This window comes from Peromyscus maniculatus, chromosome 4, assembly GCF_049852395.1.
Source record: "Peromyscus maniculatus bairdii isolate BWxNUB_F1_BW_parent chromosome 4, HU_Pman_BW_mat_3.1, whole genome shotgun sequence".
NCBI lineage: Eukaryota > Metazoa > Chordata > Mammalia > Rodentia > Cricetidae > Peromyscus > Peromyscus maniculatus.
This window is the reverse complement of record NC_134855.1, coordinates 104556624-104579604: the sequence shown is the minus strand read 5'-3', so window position 1 is coordinate 104579604 and position 22981 is coordinate 104556624. Positions and strand designations below refer to the sequence as shown.

Below are 22981 nucleotides of genomic sequence, written 5' to 3'. Positions count from 1 at the left end.
CAATCTCAAGCCGTTAGCTCTAAAAACATATGAGCAACATTTCTGGACTGAGCAAGGTATGTGTGTGTGAGAGAAACATAAGAAGTAATGAATTTGAAAGAGTTGGGGAACACAAGAGGAATTAAGGTGAGGTGGAAATGATGTAAACACAGTCCTGTATGAAATCCTCAACAAAACAAACACCCAAACGTGGTGTAGTGTCCACCGCTGTCCTGAGGAAGGTCAGGACTCCTCCTCATCCGCTGCTCCGAAGGACGGCCTGCTTCTCACTGCAGTAGCTCACTTTACAAGCACACCGACCCCACACTCTTTACCTCAACTCTTCAGAATTGGGACAGGAGTCTGGGGAGTATTTGAACTGACTTCTAGCTCTTAAACCTGCGTGCCACTTATGGGGAGAGTGGAACTGAGTCCTCCCTCTACAGAATAACTAAAGCAGACATCAGGGTGGTGACTGAAGTCTGTGTAAAAGCACTTAGGCTGGTTGGTGAGTTCTACACAGCAAGACCCTGCCTCAAAACTAGGCGGGAGGGGAGAGGAGGGGAGACAGAACACTTACAAGATTTCAAATGATTCTTTTTCATTAAGATTTTAATGTAGATGTAAATGAATTCTTTTTAAAAAATTAAAGTTTCCATTTTTTTCTTTTTTAGAATAAAGATTTAGTGCACAAATACAGCCCGAAGCCAACAGAAAAATAGTTTTGCCTTGTCATTTCCCCAGGGAAGCCCTGCAGCTACCTAGAAAAGGCCAAAAGAAACCAACAAACACTCCTTTCTCGGCTTTTCACAGGAGGACATGTTCAACTATATACAGCGATCTGATGTGCAAGAGTGCAATAAATATGTACATATACATTCCTATCTGCGTTAGGTCATTCTAGAATATTCAGAGTGGATCAAGCTGGGACTAGAAATGAGAAAAGGCTATAGCAGTGAATAGGAAAATGAGGGTTACAATGGTTTGATACCAACAGAATAATAAATGTCTGGCTAATGAATTATTTTTAACTTTGGGGCAGACTAAAAAAGTTGTTTTGAAATAAACGATACCTGTAAGGGATGCTTACTATGATACTTGTTAAATGTCAGTTTGTTTTTGTTGTTTGATAAACAGCACTGACCTGATTATATGGTGCCAGTAACATAGCCCCCAGTATTCTGGAATTCCTCTACATAGCCAGTTGCAGTGATCCGTTATCTCTGTAAGCATTAGAGATGTGCCTCTGTGGTTTGAAAACATCAATGCGCTCCTAACCTACACCTCTTTATGTGGCTACATCAGTTATGCGTGGTCCCAGTGAAGTATAAAAGAGGATATAGGCCGCTGAGGACTTCACAGAAGACACAGAGATGTCGGAAACTTCATGATCATCAAACTTAAACCAGCGCTGCCTGGCTGCATTTTTACAGTAGGCAGTGTAGTGGCCTCCATCCAGCCCGCCGTAGTGGTTCTGTATAGCAAGACAAAACAGAAACTGAATCATTACTTAGCACGAGTCAGTCCGTTCCAAGTCTTGGCTGTTGTCACTCTCCTATGAGGTAAGAAAGTACTGGAGCCTCCTGTTTTGTTAGTTTGTTTTAAAAATGTCTTCAGTTCAACAAGATACTTACTGAAACAGAAAACAAGTTATATTTCTTCAAACTGTTCTTTGGACCAATAACATACTGTGACAAGTCAAGATTTTCTAGTGGGAAGTCCACGGATGTTTGCAGCTTCTGCTTCCACCTGCCATCATAGGAGAATCTGCAGAACAGACGCCACAGGAAAGACAAGAGTGGGTTGTCACTAGTTGGTGTGGATTTCAAGGCAAGCTCTTAACTCTCCCATCAGCTGGGAAGTCTTGGGGCCAGTAAGCTGCTCAGTGGGGAAGGGTTTGCCATGCAAACCCCATGACAACCTGGGCTCGATGCCCAGAACCCATGGAAACGGGGAAGGAGAGAAGTGACTCCACAAAGTTGTCCTCTGCATGTGTGGCATGACAGGTGTCTGCCTACACTCACAATGCACAGAAGAAAATCACCTGAATAAGGCCTCTGTTTCAGTAATGGAAAGCTGATGCAGAGACGGTTCATTTCTATTTTTCAAAGGAGATGGGGGCTGCAGATAGTAATGATGTGCCCAAGATGGAAAGCAAGAATGGCAGAGGCAGCTAGCTCCACATTCGGGTCTCCTATTCCTCGACCAGCTACAGCACTAACCACAAAGGCACGGAGGAGGAGCTGAGGGAGAGCAACTCTGGAATTATTCCTGTACTTGGGGAAACCAGAACTAAAATGAACTGCAGGGAGACCTATGTTTGGCTCCTTTCAACATTCTGTGTAATGACCTCACAGTTGTTATTCACAATGTCAAGGGTCAAACCCACAGCCTCCTATATAAAAAAGAACAATGAACTGCTTCTCAACAACTCTATTCTACACAGTTGCTTTAGAACCTTTAGTACAACTGTTTTTTGTTTTGTTTTTCGAAACAGGGTTTCTCTGTGTAGTTTTGGTGCCTGTCCTGGATCTCGCTCTGTAGACCAGGCTGGCCTCGAACTCACAGAGATCCGCCTGCCTCTGCCTCCTGAGTGCTGGGATTACCACCGCCTGGCCCTAGTACTACAACTTTTAACAGAAACAATCTATGCTCACTTAAACACATTTATATATATATATATATATATATATATATATATATATAAATTATATATTAAAAAATATATATTATATATATATAAATATATATATTATTTTACAATACCATTCAGTTCTACATATCAGCCATGGGTTCCCCTATTCTCCCCCCTCCCACCCCCTCCCCTTACCCCCAGCCCACCCTCCATTCCCACCTCCTCCAGGACAAGTCCTCCCCCGAGGACTGGGATCAACTTGGTAGACTCAGTCCAGGGAGGTCCAGTCCCTTCCTCCCAGACTGAGCCAAGTGTCCCTGCATAAGTTCCTGGTTTCAAACAGCCAACTCATGCGATGAGCAAAGGACTTGGTCCCACTGCCTAGTTGCCTCCCAAACTGATCAAGCCAATCAACTGTCTCACCTATTCAGAGGGCCTGATCCAGCTGGGGGCCCCTCAGCCTTTGGTTCATAGTTCATGTGTTTCCATTCATTTGGCTATTTTTTTTTTCAATAATTAAGACCAAAATTTATTATAAGCCACAGTTGTCCTAGGGACCTCCATGCTATATATATAGCCTCCACGGTTCTATGGGTTGTGGTCTGATTGTTCTTTATTTTATATCTAGAATCCACTTATGAGTGAGTACATACCATGACTGTCTGTCTGGGTTTGGGTTACCTCACTCAGGATGATTTTTTCTAGTTCCATCCATTTGCCTGCAAATTTCATGCTTTCATTGTTTTTCTCTGCTGAGTAGTACTCCATTGTGTATATGTACCACTTTTTTTCATCCATTCTTCCGTTGATGGGCATCTAGGTTGTTTCCAGGTTCTGGCTATTACAGATAGTGCTGCTATGAACATAGCTGAGCATGTATCTTTATGGTATGAATCAGCATTCCTTGGGTATATGCCCAAGAGTGGGATGGCTGGGTCTTGAGGTAGTTCGATCCCTAATTTTCTGAGAAACCGCCATACTGATTTCCACAGTGGTTGTACAAGTTTACATTCCCACCAACAGTGGAGGAGTGTTCCCTTTGCTCCACATCCTCTCCAACATTGGTTGTCATTGGTATTTTTGATCGTAGCCATTCTAACAGGTGTAAGGTGGTATCTCAGAGTCGTTAAACACATTTCTATTGCCATAATGCTCCAAGTGACAGCTGACACCCTTGTCCAAACTAACTATAAACTACAGAAAACCAAACAGTTCAATGCTGAAAATGACAAACAACTGGCTATAAATTTCCTGTAACCCAATATAAATGCTTGCTTCAAAACAAAATATACTTCACACAAAGATGAGACTTTGGGGTTTTTTATAAAGCCAATTCAGGCTGGGTGCAGTGGTGTGCACATTAAGGGAAGAAGACTGAGTCATGGCTGGCCTGAGGGATGTGGGCAAGAGCCTGTCTCTGAAGAGAAAGCCTAACTTCCTCTGTGGACTGGAGCGGAAGGAGAGCACTGGTGCTCAGCTCTCCTGCTGTGCTCTCCGAGGGGGGTGGGGGGAGTGGGGGGGGGTGGACCCTGTCCTTCCATGGGGTTAGACTGGAGACTAGAGTGCTTGCACTTAGTGCCTTCAGGAGGCAGGTGGATATCTCTGAGTTCAAGGCCAGCCTGGTCTACAGTACAAGTTCCAGGACATACAGAGAAACTATGTCTCAGGGAAAACAAATCATGGCTTCCCCCCACTTAAAAATGTATTTTGGGCTGGTGAGATGGCTCAGCGAACTAAAGCAGTCATGTGCAGCCCTGATGAGAGGAGTTTGGTCTCTAGATCCCAGAATGCAGCCGGAGAAAGCTGACTTTTGATAGTTATCCTCTTACCTCCATACATGAGCTAAGGGACCCATGCCCTGCACTCATACACTTTTTTTTAAAGCATGATTTTACATTTTAATTTTATTTATTTTTGGACACAAGGTCTCGTGAAGCCCAGGCTGGCCTTGAACCCATGGTCATTGTGTTTCCATTTCTCAAATGCTGAAATTACAAGTATGTGCCACCACATTACACATGATTAAATTAATTTTGTTAGAGTTTATAATTTGAATGTTGTTAAAAATATTTTACCATTTTATGTGTATGGATGCTTTGCTGCATGTGTATCTATACACCACACGTGTGCTTGGTGCTCATAGAGGCCAGAAGAGGGCATTAGATCCCCGGAACTAGAGTTTCAGGCAGTTGTGAGCTGCCATGTGGGTGTTGGGATTGAATCCAGGTCCTCTGCAAGAGCAGCCAATGACTGAACTATCCCTCCAGCACCTAAATGTTAATTTTCATCTGCTAATCTGTTTTGGAATTACACTGTGTAACATTTCACTTGACTTAAAATTTCGTTATCTGAAATGCAATTATTTAGTTCCATTAGTTTCTTTAAGAAACGAATCCCGTAATAAGTACTGTTACTCTGCTGTCATGTCTGCCAATAACTGTCGCTACAGAGCCTTCATTAGGTTTCCTTAAAAGACAATACAGAACTGCACATTACACAGACACGACAGTTCCTCCTCCAAGTGCCAGTGCACGCACAGGCAGAGGCCTTACCGCTTTAGGTGTACCAGCAGCACAGGTGGCAACTTCCAGATCTCTATCTTCTTTAGAGAGTCCCGCCGAGCTCGGCAATGGCTGCAGTAAAATCGATTGTTATCCGTGAGCTTTTCTTCTTTGGAAAATAATCTAAGGCAGTCCTAGTGGGAAAAGGACACACAGTGAATACTCAGTGACTCACTTCCTCATGGAGTGCCGGGATGCTCTCTTCAGTAAGAGTGCTGCAGACATAGGGACACCTCAATAATAGAGTTAAGTGTCTGTGAGGGATAAGGAGGGATGCAACCAGTGTAGAGAGTCAGCACAGCACACACAAGGACCTCTACCCTGGGCCTGGTGGATCATCGTGGACTTATTGGAGGAAGTGAAGGCTGGAGGTATCGACACAAGCTATTCTATTAGTTCCACTGCTATCATGTAGAAACCAGTATGTCCGATCACCAAGTAAAGTACATGGAAAGAGTTAATGTTAAATACAACTTCCTAAGTTAGCTTTCTGGTTGGGGTTTAGCCTCTCTATGTTCACTACTGCCAACCAACTTCTGGCTGCACCTGAAGACACTGCCTACATTCCCAGCATTGTAAAGTCAGAGACAGAACAGCTTGAGTTCAAGGCCAGTCTGAGCGACATAGCAAGACCCATTTCAAAAAGTCAAGGGCTATAGGCTGGAGAAATGGCTCAGCAGTTAAGGCAACTTGATCTTACTGAGGACCTGGGTTCGATTCCCAGCACCCACATGGCAGGTCATACCCACCAACTCCAGGGAATCTAATGTCCTCTTCTGACCTCTGTAGGCAATGCATGCAGTTGGTGCCCAGACACGTATTGGCAAATCACTCAAACACATAAAACAGATAATCATAAACAAAATTCCCAAGGGCTAGGATGTAGCTCACCTACTCTCCTGTCAGGAGGAGGCACACTTCTATGCACACACACACAACATTTTTATCAACACATTTCCCTCCATCTTAAACTTACCTGTAATGTGCATTTACTTGTGGACGCTAGCGGCAAAGACAAATACATGAAGGCCTCAAACGTGCGCGACTTCTTGTGACAGGTGAGGCACTGCACCGTGGACTTGAACTGGCCCTGGAAAAGTGCGACGATAATGGACTCGTTGAGCTGCTTGTGCTTCTGCCAAGCATGCTCGGCCGCTCTCAGGTCATCCAGGTGGTCGTTGTTCTCTTCCTTATGCCGCTTCCGGTTGTCAGCCTGGGAAGGAGAACAACTCAGTGCTGTAGCAGCTGTCGTTGACCGCTACGTCCGAGAGTCAAGGGAGAACACTCAAAACATTTACACAGTTAGCGACACTAACCGGGGAGTTCTGACCTAAGTAACTACTCCAAAAAAGTAATTCTACCAACCCAAACCCACGCTACTCAAAGGATGTGACTTGAACTTCGTTTTGTTTTGTTTTGAGACAGGGTCTCACAATGTAGCTCTGGCTGTCCTAGAACTCTTATGTAGACCTGGCTGGCTTTGAACTCACAGATCTGCCTGCCTCTGCCTCCCAAGTATTAGGATTAAAGGTGTGCTCCACCATGCCTGGCCTTTATCACACCTCTGGACGTAATTTTTTTGACTGTGTAAGAGGCCAGAACTGTAGACTACGCCCCGAGTTAAGGCTTCTCAACTCTGCTGCAGGCGCAGAAGCAAGCTACTCTTGCAGGGTCAGCGGGGACCGGTCGGTGTATTGAGAATAAACGACTACTAAATGCCCAGCCATAAACGGATCACACACATCACCCACACTAAGGTTCCTGGAGGAACAGTGGAAGGAAGGGACGGCAGGGAGGTGTGCATGACCCAACCGTTTACACTCTAAGTCACAGCAGCCCTGACTGCCCATAGCAGAGCTGAGCAGGACTGGCAGTACCAAGAAAGGGAGGGTGTTCATGTGTCCCCTCGACTCCCCTGAGGATTTATAGTCAATGGTTGACTGGTGGAGGAAGGAGAGATGTTTTCTTCAGTGATATATCACTGACAAGGTACACAAACAAACTTCCAGGAAACAAACTTTGTTTCCGCCTCTGTGATTCTCAGTAATGAAACTCACTGAGTTACAAGAAAACAGTATGGGGACTGGAGAGATGGCTCAGCGGTTAAGAACACTGACTGCTCTTCCAGAGATCATGAGTTCAATTCCCAGCACCCACATGGCAGATAACAACCATCTGTAACTACAAGATCTGCATTCGGGCACCAATGCACATAAAGTAAAAATAAATAAATTATTAAAAAGAAAAAAAAGAAAGAAAACAGTATGAAAGGAGGAAGGGAATTAGAGCAGGAAGGGGGTAGAAATGCTTGAAAGACTTTCTGAACATGTATGAACACGTCATAACGAATCCCATTATTATCCATACTCTATACTGGTGACGGTTTAAGTCAACGCCATTTTAAAGCGATTTCACTGTTACTATCGAGGGTGTGTGTGTGGGGGGGGGGTATGTGTGCAGGCACATGTGTCAAGGTACATGAGGGTCAGAGGGCATCCTGTGAAGCTGGTCTCTTGCCTCCTTTACTTTTGTCTCGAGGATCAAGCTGAGGCCACCAGACTTGGCTTTACCAGTGCTGCTGTCTACACCAGGTGAGCCATCTTGCCAGCCCCACAAAAGCACGGTTTGAAGAGACGACACCTCATTAACCAGGCTTAGGTTACAATTCAACAGATGCAGGTTCATGATGACAGGCTCGAGAATTTACATAGACCTGACCACTTGCGACAGTCTCCCTATGTAGCCCAGGCTGTCCCTGAGGCAACAATCTTCCTGCCTCAGTCTCCTGAGTACTGGACTTAGATGTGAGCTACCACAACAGTGAACTTTCATGTTTATGTTCAGTTGAGAACCATGACCGTCAAGGCTTTCTGAAGAAGCAGGTCACAGCTTGGTGCTAAGAGATGCTGTAAACAGATGGTGTGACATTTCTTTAATAAAAGCTATTCCAGGCACCACCTGGTTTCATGGAGCAATTATTTAGGAAGAAAGTCTCAGAACATCAGAGTATCACAAACACAATGCATAAATATGCAATAATATATAAAGAACAAAGATGTGCAGGCTACACTTGTCTAATACAACCAGGACTTTGCTTTCATAAGCATGAGGGTCACAATAACACCTCTAACAGCTCCTTTACCATTTGTAAATTGTTCAACATTTCCTATTAGTACTTGAGGAAATAACTATATACTACTTTTCAAATCTGGGTTGCACATTCCTAATTTAAGAATCCAAAACATGGCATGTTATCACAAGTGTTAAATTATACTCCATGAGAAAAAAAAATCATTAAAAAAATAATTATTCAAAAATATTGTAAAGGCCGGGAGATGGTAGCACTTGCCTTTAATTCCCAACACTCGGGAAGCAGAGGCAGAGGCAGGTGGGTCTCTGTGAGTTCGAGGCCAGCCTGGTCTACAGAGCAAGATCCAGGACAGGCACCAAAACTACACAGAGAAACCCTGTCTTAAAAAAAATAAAAAAGATGTTAAAAAAAAAAAATCACCTCAGGAAATGGGTATATGGAAAATAAAAATAAATTTTATGTTGAGACCAGGGATCCAGTCCTAACATGTTTCATTCTGTAAGTGCATTCTGGTTTGTTCTGGGGAGCTCAGCAGATGCACACTTAGTACAGTCATAGTCTCTGAAGAAGGACCGATGGTGAATGGGCTTTAGACTCCTACGAAGAGGAAGCAAGGGGAGCTTAGGAGAGCCCATTCTTACCTTATTTAGATCCTCGTGGAGGCCATCCATGAGGAACAGAAGCAGTTCCTGTGAATCTTGCTGGCTGGATCCTGCAAACTGGTCGTTTATCTTCCCAATGGTGACTTTAAAGTCTTTTGGACTGATGTATCTATACTGTCCTGTCCACAGCGCTTTCATGATTATACCAAATTCTTCTGCCACTTCACCTTTATGCCCCAACAAATTTGACCTGTGCAAATAAAATTACCAAAAATAATAAAGGAAAAAGATTTTAAAGTTATAGTGGGTTCTTGGTATCAGCACAAAACTACACGCATAACACACAAAGGAATCACTCACCTGCAGGCCTGGGTCAAACATGTCTGAACCTGACTTTGCTGTGGTCATCCAACTTGTTTCCTTATCCTGGCTGCAAGCCCTGCTCCTCACACTCATCAACAGGCTGCAGTCAAAGATGGAAGGTGTAACCCTGACGGTGTCTGCCATCTTGTTCGTCCTTTATGACCAGAGCTGAGATAACTATCCGGTATTCTTGCAGATAAAGATAATTTTCTTTTACTAACTTGACTCTTCTGAAGCTGAGTGGCAAGTCTGAGTATGTCCCTCTAAAATTTAGGTATTGCACACAGACTAGGAGCAGGCCCTTATGGGGCCATAGAGATGGCTCAGTGTTAGCAAGAGGAATAGCTGCTCTCGCCTAAGACCCAGGTTTGATTCCTAGCACTCAGATGGTGGCTCAAAATTATCCATAACTCTAGTTCCAGGGGATCTGGAGTTCTATTCTGGACTCCTCGGATACCTACACTCACATGTGCACTCTAAGACACATGCATAAATACACAATTAAAAAGAAAAAAATGGCCCTGAGAGGTGACAGGCAAGGCTATGACCTGGTAACTGGGACTGGGTTTGCTGAAAAAGGGCATAACGAAGGGGCTCGTCCTGTGCCCTTCCTCCTCCCGCTACACTGGGACAGCACAGAGGACAGATACTGACATGCTCACCTTGGACTCTCAATCTCTAAACTATGAGAAAATAAGCTCGGCAGGTAAAGGTTCCCACCACGTGAGCTGGCAACCTGACTTGATCCTGGAGCCTACACTAGAGGGAGCCAATTCCTGAAGTTGTCCTCTGACCTCCACATGGATGCCCTGGTTTGTACAAAAAACCAGGTATGGTTAGAATACCTTTGCACCAGTGTACTGCAGAAGCGAAATGTTCCTTTACCTGTTGATATCATCTTGGTAGCAGTTTCGGTTGAAATAATCAGCCAAGTGTGGAGCATTACATAGGCACTGCAATATTGAGTTCATGTAACAAGTATTTCCCAAATTTCGAAGTCCAGTAAGAGCTGGTCCAGACCCTCCAAACACAGGATTGAGGTTCCGAATCTGAGAAGCAGAAAGCCTCGAGATCTCAGCTTTGGGCCTAAGGAAGAAAGAACAAGATGCTTTATGCAGAGCATCTCCACCTGAGTCCACCTGCAGATGGCAGACTGCTGGAGCAGCGGTGCCATGATAAGCTTGTTCACAATCTACACGCTAACCTCTGTGTTCTCTGAGACCTTTAGCAATTAGGTCAGCTCTGTGTTCCAGGATCCTCCTGTGAAATGAAACATGCCTACAACCTCTGTCAATTCCTGGTTCTAGAGGTGGCCTGAGAGAGGTTCTCTAGCTTCCACGGACTGAGCTACTGCCCAATGGGAGAAAACTCGTTCAAACCTCTCCAAGTAGTCCAGAGAGGTTAGCATTATGAAACACTCCCAACTCAACCAGAACATTAGAGAATAAAATAAAATCACGTGTACTTATAAACTATACATTAATTACAGAGGACATATATGTAGTGTTAGTGTGTTCTCTTATATGTAGATCGCAGCTGCTAAACATTAAATAGTATATTTAAGTGGCCGTAAAAGTGAGTAGAAAGAAACCCACTAGATAAGAAAAAAGAAACTTTAAGGAAATGAGGTTGGGGAGAGCAACAGAACGCATGAGATAGAAAAGGATGACTGGAGACAGAAGGAAGCAGTGAGGAGACGGGAGTTTGGGGTGGTGAGGAGGGTAGTGTGTGGAGGAGGGTAGTGTGGGGAGGAGGGTAGTGTGGAGAGGAGGGTAGTGTGGGGAGGAGGGTAGTGTGGGGAGGAGGGTAGTGTGGGGAGGAGGGCAGTGTGGGGAGGAGGGTAGTGTGGAGAGAGGAGGGTAGTGTGGGGAGGAGGGTAGTGTGGGGAGGAGGGTAGTGTGGGGAGGAGGGTAGTGTGGGGAGGAGGGTAGTGTGGGGAGGAGGGTAGTGTGGAGAGAGGAGGGTAGTGTGGGGAGGAGGGTAGTGTGGGGAGGAGGGTAGTGTGGGAAGGAGGGTAGTGTGGAGAGGAGGGTAGTGTGGGGAGGAGGGTAGTGTGGGGAGGAGGGTAGTGTGGGGAGGAGGGTAGTGTGGAGAGAGGAGGGTAGTGTGGGGAGGAGGGTAGTGTGGGGAGGAGGGTCGCATCTGAATTGAGTGTGGCAGGCATTTTTCTTGTCACTATTTCCTCACTACTGTATCTGCACTGCATTTAGACTGTAGTAGATATTATATGTTTAAGAATTAAAGCAGGAGGGCTGGAGAGATGGCTCAGCGGTTAAGAGCACTGACTGCTCTTCCAGAGGTCCTGAGTTCAATTCCCAGCAACCACACGGTGGCTCACAACCATCTGTAATGAGGTCTGGCGCCCTCTTCTGTGTACATAATAAATAAATACATCTTTAAAAAAAAAAAAAAAAAAAGAATTACAGCGGGAAGATGGCTGGCCTGCTGCTCTTCCAGCAGATCTGGGCTGGATTCCAGGTACATAGACATACATGACACAAAACACTCCCACACATAAAATAATAATTTAAAAAATAAAGAGGCAGATATTTACACTCTTGCAAATAAAATAAATTATACATAAATAAGATGAAAGTATATACTAATCATAAAACAGGCCTCGGCCGGGCGGTGGTGGCGCACGCCTTTAATCCCAGCACTTGGGAGGCAGAGGCAGGTGGATCTCTATGAGTTCGAGGCCAGCCTGGGCTACCAAGTGAGTGTCAGGAAAGGCGCAAAGCTACACAGAGAAACCCTGTCTCGAAAAACCAAAAAAAAAAAAAACAGGCCTCAAATGAGACAGAGCTCATCGGGGTACTATTACCTAACTGCGACTGCAGTCACTAAGTTACACATGGATTGTCACCTTCATTAAAAGTGAAGGCCATTCTGGACAGAAAGAGGCATCTGCTGGGCTCTGCTGGGTACTACTGGGCTGGAGGTGCCCCTGACTCCTGTGCATGTGTCCAGAGCGCTGCAGTGAAGGGGACCTGACTAGTGGATGGTTCCTTGTCTTGCTGAGTCCCACTTAGTATTCCCTACCCATGAGGGGAATAGGGAAAACATACCAAACTATCCCAATTTTCTCTACATGCTCTTTCTCTGCTCATGTGTCTTTTTATTATATATATATATATATATATATATATATATATATATATATATATATATATATATATGAACTGTATATAAGATAGCTTCAAAACACTGCCAAATTAATGAACTTTAATAACATTATGATGTGAAGATTTCTAACATCTGAATTGTACTAACTCTAAAAGCTCTTTCAAATAGGTCTCTTCCTAGCAGGGTGAGGTCTCAGGAACGTGACCAATTGCTTCCTTGGGATGTGTCAGAAAAATAGAAAATTCTTAATAATTAACAAATAGTATATAATACATGAAAAAAAACCTGTCACTTATTTATACATACACCAAACAAGTATTCAAGACCTCTACAGTAACGGTATGCGAGGATATTCCATGCCTGAGACAAGTGTTGTGATGTCTGCATTGACCTGTGCACAACTTCCTGTTTCCTTTAAACCACTTTTAACTATTCGTAATACCTGATACAACATAAATAGCTGGTATTCATACTTCTACAGCCCTCACCTCCAATTATTCTTGATCCCGTATTGGTTAAGTCTCTAGATGCAGAAACCACTCAATATGTTCTTGCCTTTGTTTTTTGAGGCATGTCTCATGCAGTCCAGGCTAGCCTCAAACTTGTTATATGGCTGAGGATGACCTTGAACTTCTACCCCTCCTGTCTCCATTTCCAGAGTGCTGTTCTTATAGGTATCCCTCACCATGGCTGGCTTATATGCAGTGCTGGGGATCAATCCCCAGGATTCGGGCACATTAAGCAGGCACACCCAGAAACTGTGGACATGAAAGCCAGCTGCATTTCCACCCCCCCACCCCCAAGTGACTAGTCCCTATCAGTCATGGAGAGAAACACAAATAATGTGCTACTTTGAGAAACTGAAACCTGCTGATAACCCTGTGAGCAGGTATGAGAACAGGAAAGGAGACATTATGGTACCTGCATTTTTATAGACAAGAGACTGTATTCCTCCATGACTGTTGAGAGAAACAAAGGCTGGAAATTGAGTACTGCCAACTCAGCAATCCTATAAATTACCTTCTTGGGTGGTAAGAGAGCTCAGTGGATAAAGGCTCTTGCTTACCAAGCCTGATGACCTGAGTTCAATCCTCAGGACCCACATGATGGATGAGAGAACTGAAATCTCTCTCTCTCACACACAGAAACACACACATACTTTTCTTTCATTAATAAAATTAAAAATTAATTATGATCTATGAAAGATGAGTGGATGCCTGGGGCATGACGCTGCCTAAATGCTGTAACAATATATGTAACTCTTTCATGTCTGCATCAATACAAAATTCATTAACCCTCTGACATACTAAGTTAGCACTTGGGGGGAAAGACAAGGACATCTCATTTGTTTCTTATTTTTCCTTCCACCATAACAACAGAATCCTCTGAGACTGTAACTCTTATGTGGTGACATTTAGACAGGTTTCAACCCTGACACTGTCTTAGCTCTAGAATGGGGAGAGCTTACTTGTTTTCCCGGTTGACTGTCGGGGTCACTGCTGGCCTCCTCTTTTCCTCCTCCTGCAGGGCCTGAGTGATGTCTGGGGAGGAGTAGGAGCGCTTCAGTTTAGATGGCTCCCTGTCGCGCTCGGCTGGGATCTGGGGCTTGACTTTGTGAGTGGGAGGGGTGGAAGGAGGTACAGACGAAGGAGCCATCTCAGGTGGGTACATATGAACCGTGTTCGTGGGTGAGTGATAGTAACGGAAGGTTCCAGTGATTGGATCAAGAAACTTGGAAAAGAAAAACAAACAAGAAGGTAAACCATCAGAGAAGCACTGAAGTCATTACGGCGCCACCCCCACTGCGACATTTACTTGTGGGTTAGAACACGTGTGTGCGCTCAGGGTTGAAGCTGGGGCCTTGAATTTGCTACACACAAACTCTGCATCAATTATTTGGTCCTTAAAATAATTTGAATAAAAGTAGTAATCACTTTGCAAACTTTCAAAAAAATTTAGGCTTGCTTTTACGGAATATTAAATTTCAAAATTCTACTGCCAGGGTGCTCATATGTGACAACCAGCACCCGAGGATGGGTATTAGGAGATTTCTGCACTAATCGGGGGAAGAGTTCACGTTCTCTATAACGAAGCAGAACTGACAACTAGAGAAGAGTACCTTTGGAAACAGAGTGTCTTGTACTTAATTGAGAACTCTGACTTTACCTTAGCCCAGCCTGAAGGCAGTCCTGGTACAATTCTCCCCATTTCTTCACTTCGAGCTCTTGTCAAAGGTTCTCGTTGAGCCTAGATTGAAAAACAATAATCTGAGACTAGCGAACAATACAGTCAGGATGGCTAAAGGTGACCAAAGAAACCAAAGGGCAAGATGTCTGCTTATGCCTTCTTCGTGCAGACATGCAGGGGAGAACATAAGAAGAAAAACCCAGAGGTCCCAGTCAGTTTTGCAGTTTTCCAAGAAGTGCTCTGAGAGGTGGAAGACAATGTCCGGCAAAGAGAAATCAAAGTTTGATGAAATGGCAAAGGCGGATAAAGTATGCTATGATCGGGAAACAAAGATTATGGACCAGCTAAAGGAGGCAAGAAGAAGGACTCCAATGCCCCCAAAAGACCACCATCTGGATTTTTCTTATTCTGCTCTGAATTCCACCCCAAGATCAAATCTACAAATCCTGGCATCTCCACTAGGGATGTGGCAAAAAAGCTTGGTGACATGTGGAATAACCTAAGTGACAATGAAAAGCAGCCTTACATTACCAAGGCCGCAAAACTGAAGGAGAAGTATGAGAAGGATGTTGCTGACTGCAAGTCTAAAGGGAAATTCAATGGCGCCAAGGGTCCTGCTCAAGTTGCCCGGAAAAAGGTGGAAAAGGAAGAGGAGAAAGATGAATAAAAACTCTTGTCTCCTTGTGAATACCTTAGAGGAGGAGAGCGCCGTGATTGACACATCTCTTATATGAGCTGTGTCTATTGCCCTTGTTAGGTTTAATTACAAAATTTGATCATGATCATCATATTGTAGTTTCTCAAAGTGTCAGTGGTTTACACGAAGTGGCCGTGGGTGTCTGGAGCGCCCTGAAACTGTATCAATGTTGTACATAGCTCCAAACACTTTTAAAATGAAAAGGCACTCTGGTGTTCTCCTCACTCTGTGCACTGTGCTGTTGGTGTGACAAGGCATTGAAGATGTTTCTGGTAACTCGTAAGGTAGTGTTGACTATAGGGTTGGTTACTGGCTAGAAAGCCTGAGTTGTCACTGTACATGTCTGTAGTTTGTAAAGAGAACACAACAACCCAGACAGACTCCTGATGCTCCTTGCTGGCGTGAAGGCTGTGAGGGAAGGTGTCTTTTGGAGGGGGCCATAGCTCAGGGCGTGCACTGTGAGGCTGGGCCTGCTGATACTGCGGTGGGCATCCATTTTGCTTCAGGGTGTTTTTGTATACAGTGGCATAGCATTCTGCTGACATTCTTAGTTGTGGAAAAGGGGGGAGGGGTCAGCTGGCATGAGAAGTATTTGGATTTTTTTCTTTAGTTAAATGCCGTAGCTTTTAAACTGTTTTTAAACAAATTGTAGAACTCATCATTGTCAGCAAAGCAAGGAACTACTGCATCAATGAAATTTCAAGAACCCTCTGTACTTAAACACAATTTGCAACATTCTGTTATTTTTTTCTATGTTTAGAATGCTGAAATATTTTTGAAGTTAAATAAACAGTATTACATTAGAGAAAAGAAAAATAATCTGACTTTCCAATTAAAAATTTCCATTCACAAACTTAGAGTACTTATACTGAAGAATCAAATGAAACCCTGTCTTGACTGCCTTTCATATTTTTAAAGGCAAAGTCAAAGATGAAGGCAGTTTTGTGTTTCTCAAAGTCTGCTATGCCAAGGGTTAAAGGAGTGTGAGTTAAAAGGAAAAATGTACTAATATTTCTAGAGCTTTCCAAAAGCAGCCGAGAAGTCATCAGAAGCAGAGACTGTGAGTCCAGCTGCTAGCCAGGCGGGAGAAGAGTAATCACTCCATACACCGAGAGGCTGGAGAACATGGAAAAGCTACGGCCTCTTGGGAAAACTAGTGCACTGAGAACTGTGTGACTCTTCTCTGTCACACAGCAATTCCTAAAACTACCAGCATTGTTACTTTGCAGTGAGTGTGCACACAAGCCTGGTGGTGAGTGCATGAGTGTGGGGAGGTGGCTCTCCATGGTGGTTAGTGAGGAGAAAGAGCAATGGAGACAAGTAAGGAAACCTATCTCATGGGCTAGTCTAAACCATCTTGCCCTCCTAACATAGCTTCTTCTGTTTCCATTTTACAGAAATAACCAAGTATTCTATGTAAGTAATACAGGTCAGTGCTCTGGAGCATCAACCTCTATATTGACTACAGAGGCTGCCATCTTTAGAACCATTTGTTTGTAAGATTTCCTTAGTAAATGAAAGACAATCCTCAAAGTAGAGAAAATATTTACAAATCTTATTTCAGAATTTTATAAATTCATATAACTCAGTAAAAACTGGCAATCTAATTTAAAAGTTGGCTATGATTTGAATATACATTTTGTCAAAGATAGATAACCTGGGTGTGATAGTGCATGCTTATAATCTCACCTCTTGGAATGTAGAGGCAATAAGGTCACCAGTTCAAGGTTGGCCTGGGCTCTATGAGACTGTCTCAGAAAACCCAAAGCAAAGATAAACATTAAGTCCTACACCACGGATATGGAAGAAAGTAATGAGATATTACTGTCATTAGGAAAATGTACATTAAAACTACAAGCTACAACTTATCATATCTTTGTAATGTTTTGCTAGGATGCAAATATGTATTGACAGGTGTAAAATGAGCAGTTGCTTTGCAAAACATTTTGGCAAGCCTTTTTATTGTTTTTTGTTTTTAGGTTTCTCTTTTTGTGTGTTTTGTTTTGTTTGTTTTTCAAGACAGGGTTTCTCTGTGTAGCACTGGCTATCCAGGAACTTGCTTTGTACACCAGGCTGGCCTCAACTCAGAGATCGGCCTGTCTCTGTCTCCTGAGTGCTAGGATTAAAGGTGCAAGCCATCGCCTGGCATTGTCAAGTTTCTTAAAACACAAGCAGAAAAGAATTCCACTCCTAAGCATTCACTCAGAAGTAACAAATACGGTGACACAAATGTCCACAGGAGCATTATTCAAAACAACTCCAAAGAAACAATGCAAACATCTAGGTAATCCAAACTCATGAGCAGTATGTGCTGAGCCTGTAACACTCAACTACACACAGGGACAAACGACCAATAGATGCTACACCATGAATTAATATAGAGAACTGTGCTAGGTGAGGGGCTGGAGACATGGCTTATGATTAAGAGCATGGCTGCTCTTCCAGAAGATTCCCAGCACCCACAAGGTGGCTATAACTGTCTATGACTCCAGTCCCAAGAGATGTGCTCTTCCGCCCTCCTTAAGGGCAGTATGCACGTGGGGGGGCGGGGGGCATAGACATATATGCAAAAGGCATGCAGGGAAAAGATCCACACACATTTTGTCTGTATATATGTCTAAGTGTTAGATTAGTAGTTCTTGACTTGTGGGTAACAATCCCTTTGGGGATTGCATATCAGATATCCTGCTCATCAGATATTGCATTATGATTCATAACAGTAGCAAAATTACAGTATAAAGTAGCAACAAAACAATTTTATGGTGGGGGGGCACCACAACATGAGGAACTGTATTAAAGAGTCACAGCATTAGAAAGATCCACTGCTCTAGATGAATGAGGTCAGCTGCTAAAGACATTCTCAGAAAGGACAGATCAATGGAGGCAGCAGATTCAGGTTATCTGGGGCTTTAGGGTAGTACAGGACATGGACACAGTAAACTTTTTGGTATAGTGGAAATGTTCTAAGACTGGATAGTGTTAATAATTTCTTGTACTCTTATCTTTTTTTTCTTGTGGTTTTTTTGAGACAGGGTCTCTGTGTGTAGTCCTTGCTGTTCTGGAGTTCTTTATATAGACTAGGCTGACCTTAAATTCAGAGATTGCCTGCCTCTGCCTCCTCATACTAGGATTAAAGGTGTTCCCAATCATACCAGCTAGTCTATAAATTCTTAAGTCACCAACTATGCTACAAACAGGTAAATTTATAATATGCAAATTATACTTCAATTAAGATATTATCAAATCCATCAGACTGAAAATAAAAACAGAGAAAAAGAAAAACTTGAGGTTTCTCTGGAAATTGTATTCTATTTATTGTCAAGTTTAAAATTGATACTTTGAGTCCATTTGAGATTTCCTACCACCAAAGAGGAAAATTAATCAGTGAAGAAAAAACAAAAAACTAAACAGAATGTGAAGCACTGATTGTAATACAGTATAAAATTTTAATTAGTGTATATTCACCACACTCTCACAGACTCTATTGCTTACAACCTATATGGTTTGAATGAACCTGAAAAGGGCTGTACTCTTAATATATTTTTAAATATACTCAAGAGAATGATGAAGTATAGAATTTCATATTCAAAATGCAATGTCCTTTTATTAAAAACCTTTTTACATTGTGTATGTATGCGCTCACATGTGTGTATGTGCACTGCAGCTCATGTGCGGAAGTCAGAAAACAACTTGCAGGAGCTGGCGCCCTCCCTCCCTCCCTCCCCCTTGTGGGTTCCGGCTGTTAAACTAGGTCACCACTTGGTAGCAAGCATCCTTGCCTGCAGACCCACCTTACCTCACTAGCCCCCAATCCATTTTATAGCACAGTTTCTTTCAAAGATTCCTTTTTGTTTGTTTGTTTTATGAGACAGGGTTTCTCTGTGTAGCCCTGGCTATCCTGGAACTCACTCTGTTGACAGGGTGGCCTTGAACTCACTATGAAAGCCGAAAAAGATCCACCTGCCTCTGCCTCCTAAGGGCTAGGATTAGTGATGGGATCCATCACTGCCGGGCTTCAAAGAATTCATTTGGATTTTATCTTGTGTATCTATTTTGAGACAGGGTCTCACACTGTAGCCCAAGTGGGCCTGAAACTCACTATGAAAGTCCGGGATGGTCTCTTACAGCACATTAATACATATTGCTTCTAGTTTTAAAAGGAGGATATAAAATGCAATATGAACTTTAAAAAAAAAAAAGTTGTTAAGCATATTCTAAAACTATGTCATAATCTGAGGGCCATTTAGGCTGCAGGGATATTCATGGCACCACAAATGACTCCACAAACACGAAAATGTTAAGTTCTAAAGACTGTCTCCTATGGTGATATTTTATTTGTACTGAAATGTGATTTTATTTGTATGTTAATAAATAAAGTTGCCTGGGGGTCAGAATTATTAGCAAACCATAGGAAAGCTGGGCAGTGGTGGTGCACGCCTTTAATCCCGGCACTTGGTAGGCAGAGCTAGGTAGACCTCTGTGTGTTCAAGGATACAGCCAGCATTGGAGACACATGCCTTTAATCTCAATATCAACCATAGAAGACCTGGAGGTCTGTACAGACATGCAGTGACTAGGAGGTCATGTGGTTGGGTTTACAACCAATGAGCAGGCAGAACAGAAACTATAAAAAAAAGACAGATACAGGAAGCAGGTCTCTTTCGGAGAGGTAGGACCACCACGAGAGGAAGGGTAAGGATTTTAGCTCTGACCTCTTGGCTTTCTTCTTTGCATTGGTTCTATGTTTCTTATTTAATAAAACGGTTGGTTACATCTACAGTCTCCTGTACATAAAGGGGGAAGCTTTCAGATTTCACTACCTATGCAATTTTAGGCAAACAACAACCTTTGACCTCAGTTTCACCTGCAAACTCACTACCTTATGGGGTTACCACTATGAATAAGAAATGTTGGGGAATACTCAGCATACCTTGAGTGTTTTGAAGCATTTAAATTGTATCTTAAGTAAGAACTTCATTTCTTTAATTGTAGGTGTTTAGAAAATTCTCACACAGGGGCTGTATTCTGGTTAGCTTTCCTCTCAGAGTGACCCATGGGTATTGTGGAAACGGACCAGGCAGCCAGCTGTTTCTGTCATTCCTTGCATGTTTCGGAACCTGCTTGCTTGCACTTCCTGCTTACTCAGGTAATATTACTTTCCTTCTCAGGTCTTTCATGGGATAGGGTTGAAGACTAGATAGTTATAGTTAACAATTCTCTCGTATTTTAGCTAGGAGCATATCAGGTACAAGATGTAGACTCCTCAGGATAGGACAACTATTGGAGTAATCTCTGTAACTTTCCAATTACTTTTGGCCTGGACATTTAGGATGTGTTTCTTGCTTGATGCTGTTCTTGTTGGCTGTAGTTCCATTTTTGTTTATGTTATTACAATACTTTTCTTTCTTCTAGACAATACCTGATAATTATTCTTATTGTGTATTAACTTTGTATTAGGTTTATAACCTTCTTATTTAGACAAAAAAGGGGAAGTACTGTGGGAACTCATTCCATTTAATCAATGGCTTTTGGGGTATCTGACTCTATGTGCATTGTCTTGTCTGCTATGTGATCTTTTAAGAGGAGAGAGAGAGGGATTGGGCTCTTTCTTGGGGTGAGGAGACCAGGTCAGGCTGCGGAAAGTGGCTTGCAGTTGGTCCCCTTCGGCCTTGAGAAGAACAGAAGCTGGATCAGCAGAGGATCAACAGCGTGTCTACCTTGCTTTGTATTCATGATTCTGTTTCCCCATCACACTGTTGATATATATAAACCTCTGTGGGCTTAAGTGACACTATCTGAGTGAGCTGAGGCTACAAGGCATGCGTAGTACACTCAGCTAGTAGGATTTTCTGTTCCTCTATAGTGAGGTCCCCACATGTTCCCTAAGCACAGTATTAACATGGGTTGTTAATTTGGAAAATGTGCCTAAAGCACTGTTTGAATGGTATAAAATCTGACCTTCTGTAAGGTAGGACTTTGCTTCCACAGAAGTCGTTTCTGTACTAGCAAAACTGTTCTCTATTTACTTGTATGAGCTGTTAGTGTTCCTGCTGTTTGTTACACAGTGTTCCAAAGGAAAGGAACTGTTAACCACACAGTGAAGACAAATGAAAAGTATATCATTTCAGGAAGATACCCTCCAAAATTAAGGCAATCACTTTTTAATATGCAGTCAATGAAAGGAAAAAGTGACATTGATTTAAAATGTACTACAAGAGACAAAATCACATAGACCCTACCAAAAATACGATTATATGCAAAGATAAATGTCAGGTATATCTGTTACTGACTACGCATTCTAAGTAGACAAAAACTAACAGCCTATTGGTACCTTCTCTATCATGAAATTGTATTTTGTCCTAGTCTTTTGATGGTTACGCACCAACACACAAATGAATATAGCTCTGTCTAGCAATAACTAAATAGGTATGGCACTTTACAGACAAAAATTCTATGGCCAGCCAATCATGTAATGTACAGGCCCCAAAGGAGAGCCGGGAAGCAAATACCAATGGATCGGGACAATGGATCGGGACCATGGATCACCCTCCAGAGCTTGTGCAGAGGGCCTGCCCTGTTGGGTTGAACACATTGCCGTGGGTTTTACGCACCTTGCTTGCACTCAGCTCTCCCGACACAGACGCAGGGGACACATCCGCCGGCCTCTTCTGCACTCCTGACGTGGGGCACCTTTTACCCTCCACAGACATCTTGGCATCCGAAGCCTCGGGCTCACTCTTACTTTGTCTTTTCGTTCCCGTGGCTTCCTGGGCCCTGTCTGCTGAGGGCTCCTTTTCTTCTGTCTTGGTCTGTCTGCTGTCTCTCTTCTCCAGGCCGTCCTGTGGCTGATCCTCACTGACGTCACGTTCTTCCGAGTCCTGTATCTTCCCAGCTGTGCGCTCCTGTTCCTCCCTCCTCAGCTTCTCTTTCTGTTCCCTCTGCTGCCTTTCCCAAAGCTCCTTCTCCTGCTTGTTTTTCTCCAGGAGAAGGGCGGTTTCTTCATGAATACGGGCCTTTTCTTCATCTGTTAACATGGCAGTCGGGGGAAATACTGGCTTGGTGGAACGATCAGGAAGAACTTTTCCACTCTGATCTGTATTTTCAGATTTTATTCTATGATCTTCAGGCAACTTCACTACTGGTTTTTTCGTACGATCAACCTAGAGAAACACAAAAGGAACAAAAGATGCTTTTTGCTTTGTTTTTGAGGCAAGGTCTTGCACGTAGGCCATAATCTTCCTGCCTCAGCAAAATTTGGGAGTATTACTTCAGTTTTAGTTTGCAATGATGTGTTCTGTGCTCAGAAGAGTTAACATGTCTTAATGCTCACCCATAGCACCTAGACCTGGCAGGAGACTGAAGCTTCATTCCTACACACCCAAATACTCCCTGCCCATCTCCACATAGGTGCCCCATGTCATACCCAACATGGCCAAAATGAATGTCTGATGCCCACAAACACAGCTCCCCTTCACTCTCCAAGCGGCTGTAAAAGCAGCCAGCTGACAGTTCTAGGCCGTGGTCTTCCCACCAATGTCTGCTGCTTGGCAAAACTGCACACAGCTTTACCTCCATCTCTGAGGCTACCAGGAAGCCTATACCTGATATCATTCTTTCTTCCAGAACGCCAGCAAAGCCTCCCACTGCCTGCTCACCTCTTTTGTTCCGTTTCTAGTTACTTCCTCACTGTGCTGAGAGTGAGCATTTAACATTTTCCTCATTTGTAAAAGTATGTGTGTG

The 22981-nt window shown here is 43.3% G+C and overlaps 1 protein-coding gene and 1 pseudogene across 2 annotated transcripts in view; one reads left to right on the top strand and one right to left on the bottom strand.

The window, feature by feature from the left end:
• Positions 1-573: 573 nt before the first annotated feature.
• The window catches only part of Usp8 (ubiquitin specific peptidase 8), a 58612-nt gene continuing 36204 nt past the window's right edge, over positions 574-22981 (bottom strand). The window contains exons 11-19 of one of the 2 annotated variants that reach the window (XM_006986472.4): positions 21853-22401; positions 14524-14604; positions 13826-14088; positions 10117-10317; positions 8908-9118; positions 6152-6388; positions 5167-5309; positions 1614-1746; positions 574-1453 (exon numbers count right to left, since the gene is read on the bottom strand). In XM_006986472.4, the coding sequence (XP_006986534.3) occupies positions 1268-1453; positions 1614-1746; positions 5167-5309; positions 6152-6388; positions 8908-9118; positions 10117-10317; positions 13826-14088; positions 14524-14604; positions 21853-22401 (2004 nt within the window). In that variant the 3' untranslated portion in view covers positions 574-1267. Of the gene's footprint in view, positions 1454-1613; positions 1747-5166; positions 5310-6151; positions 6389-8907; positions 9119-9214; positions 9421-10116; positions 10318-13825; positions 14089-14523; positions 14605-21852; positions 22402-22981 lie in introns of those variants that run through there. The other variant, XM_076570570.1, reaches the window with a different exon arrangement.
• LOC102916539 (high mobility group protein B3 pseudogene) lies at positions 14641-15211 on the top strand (annotated as a pseudogene).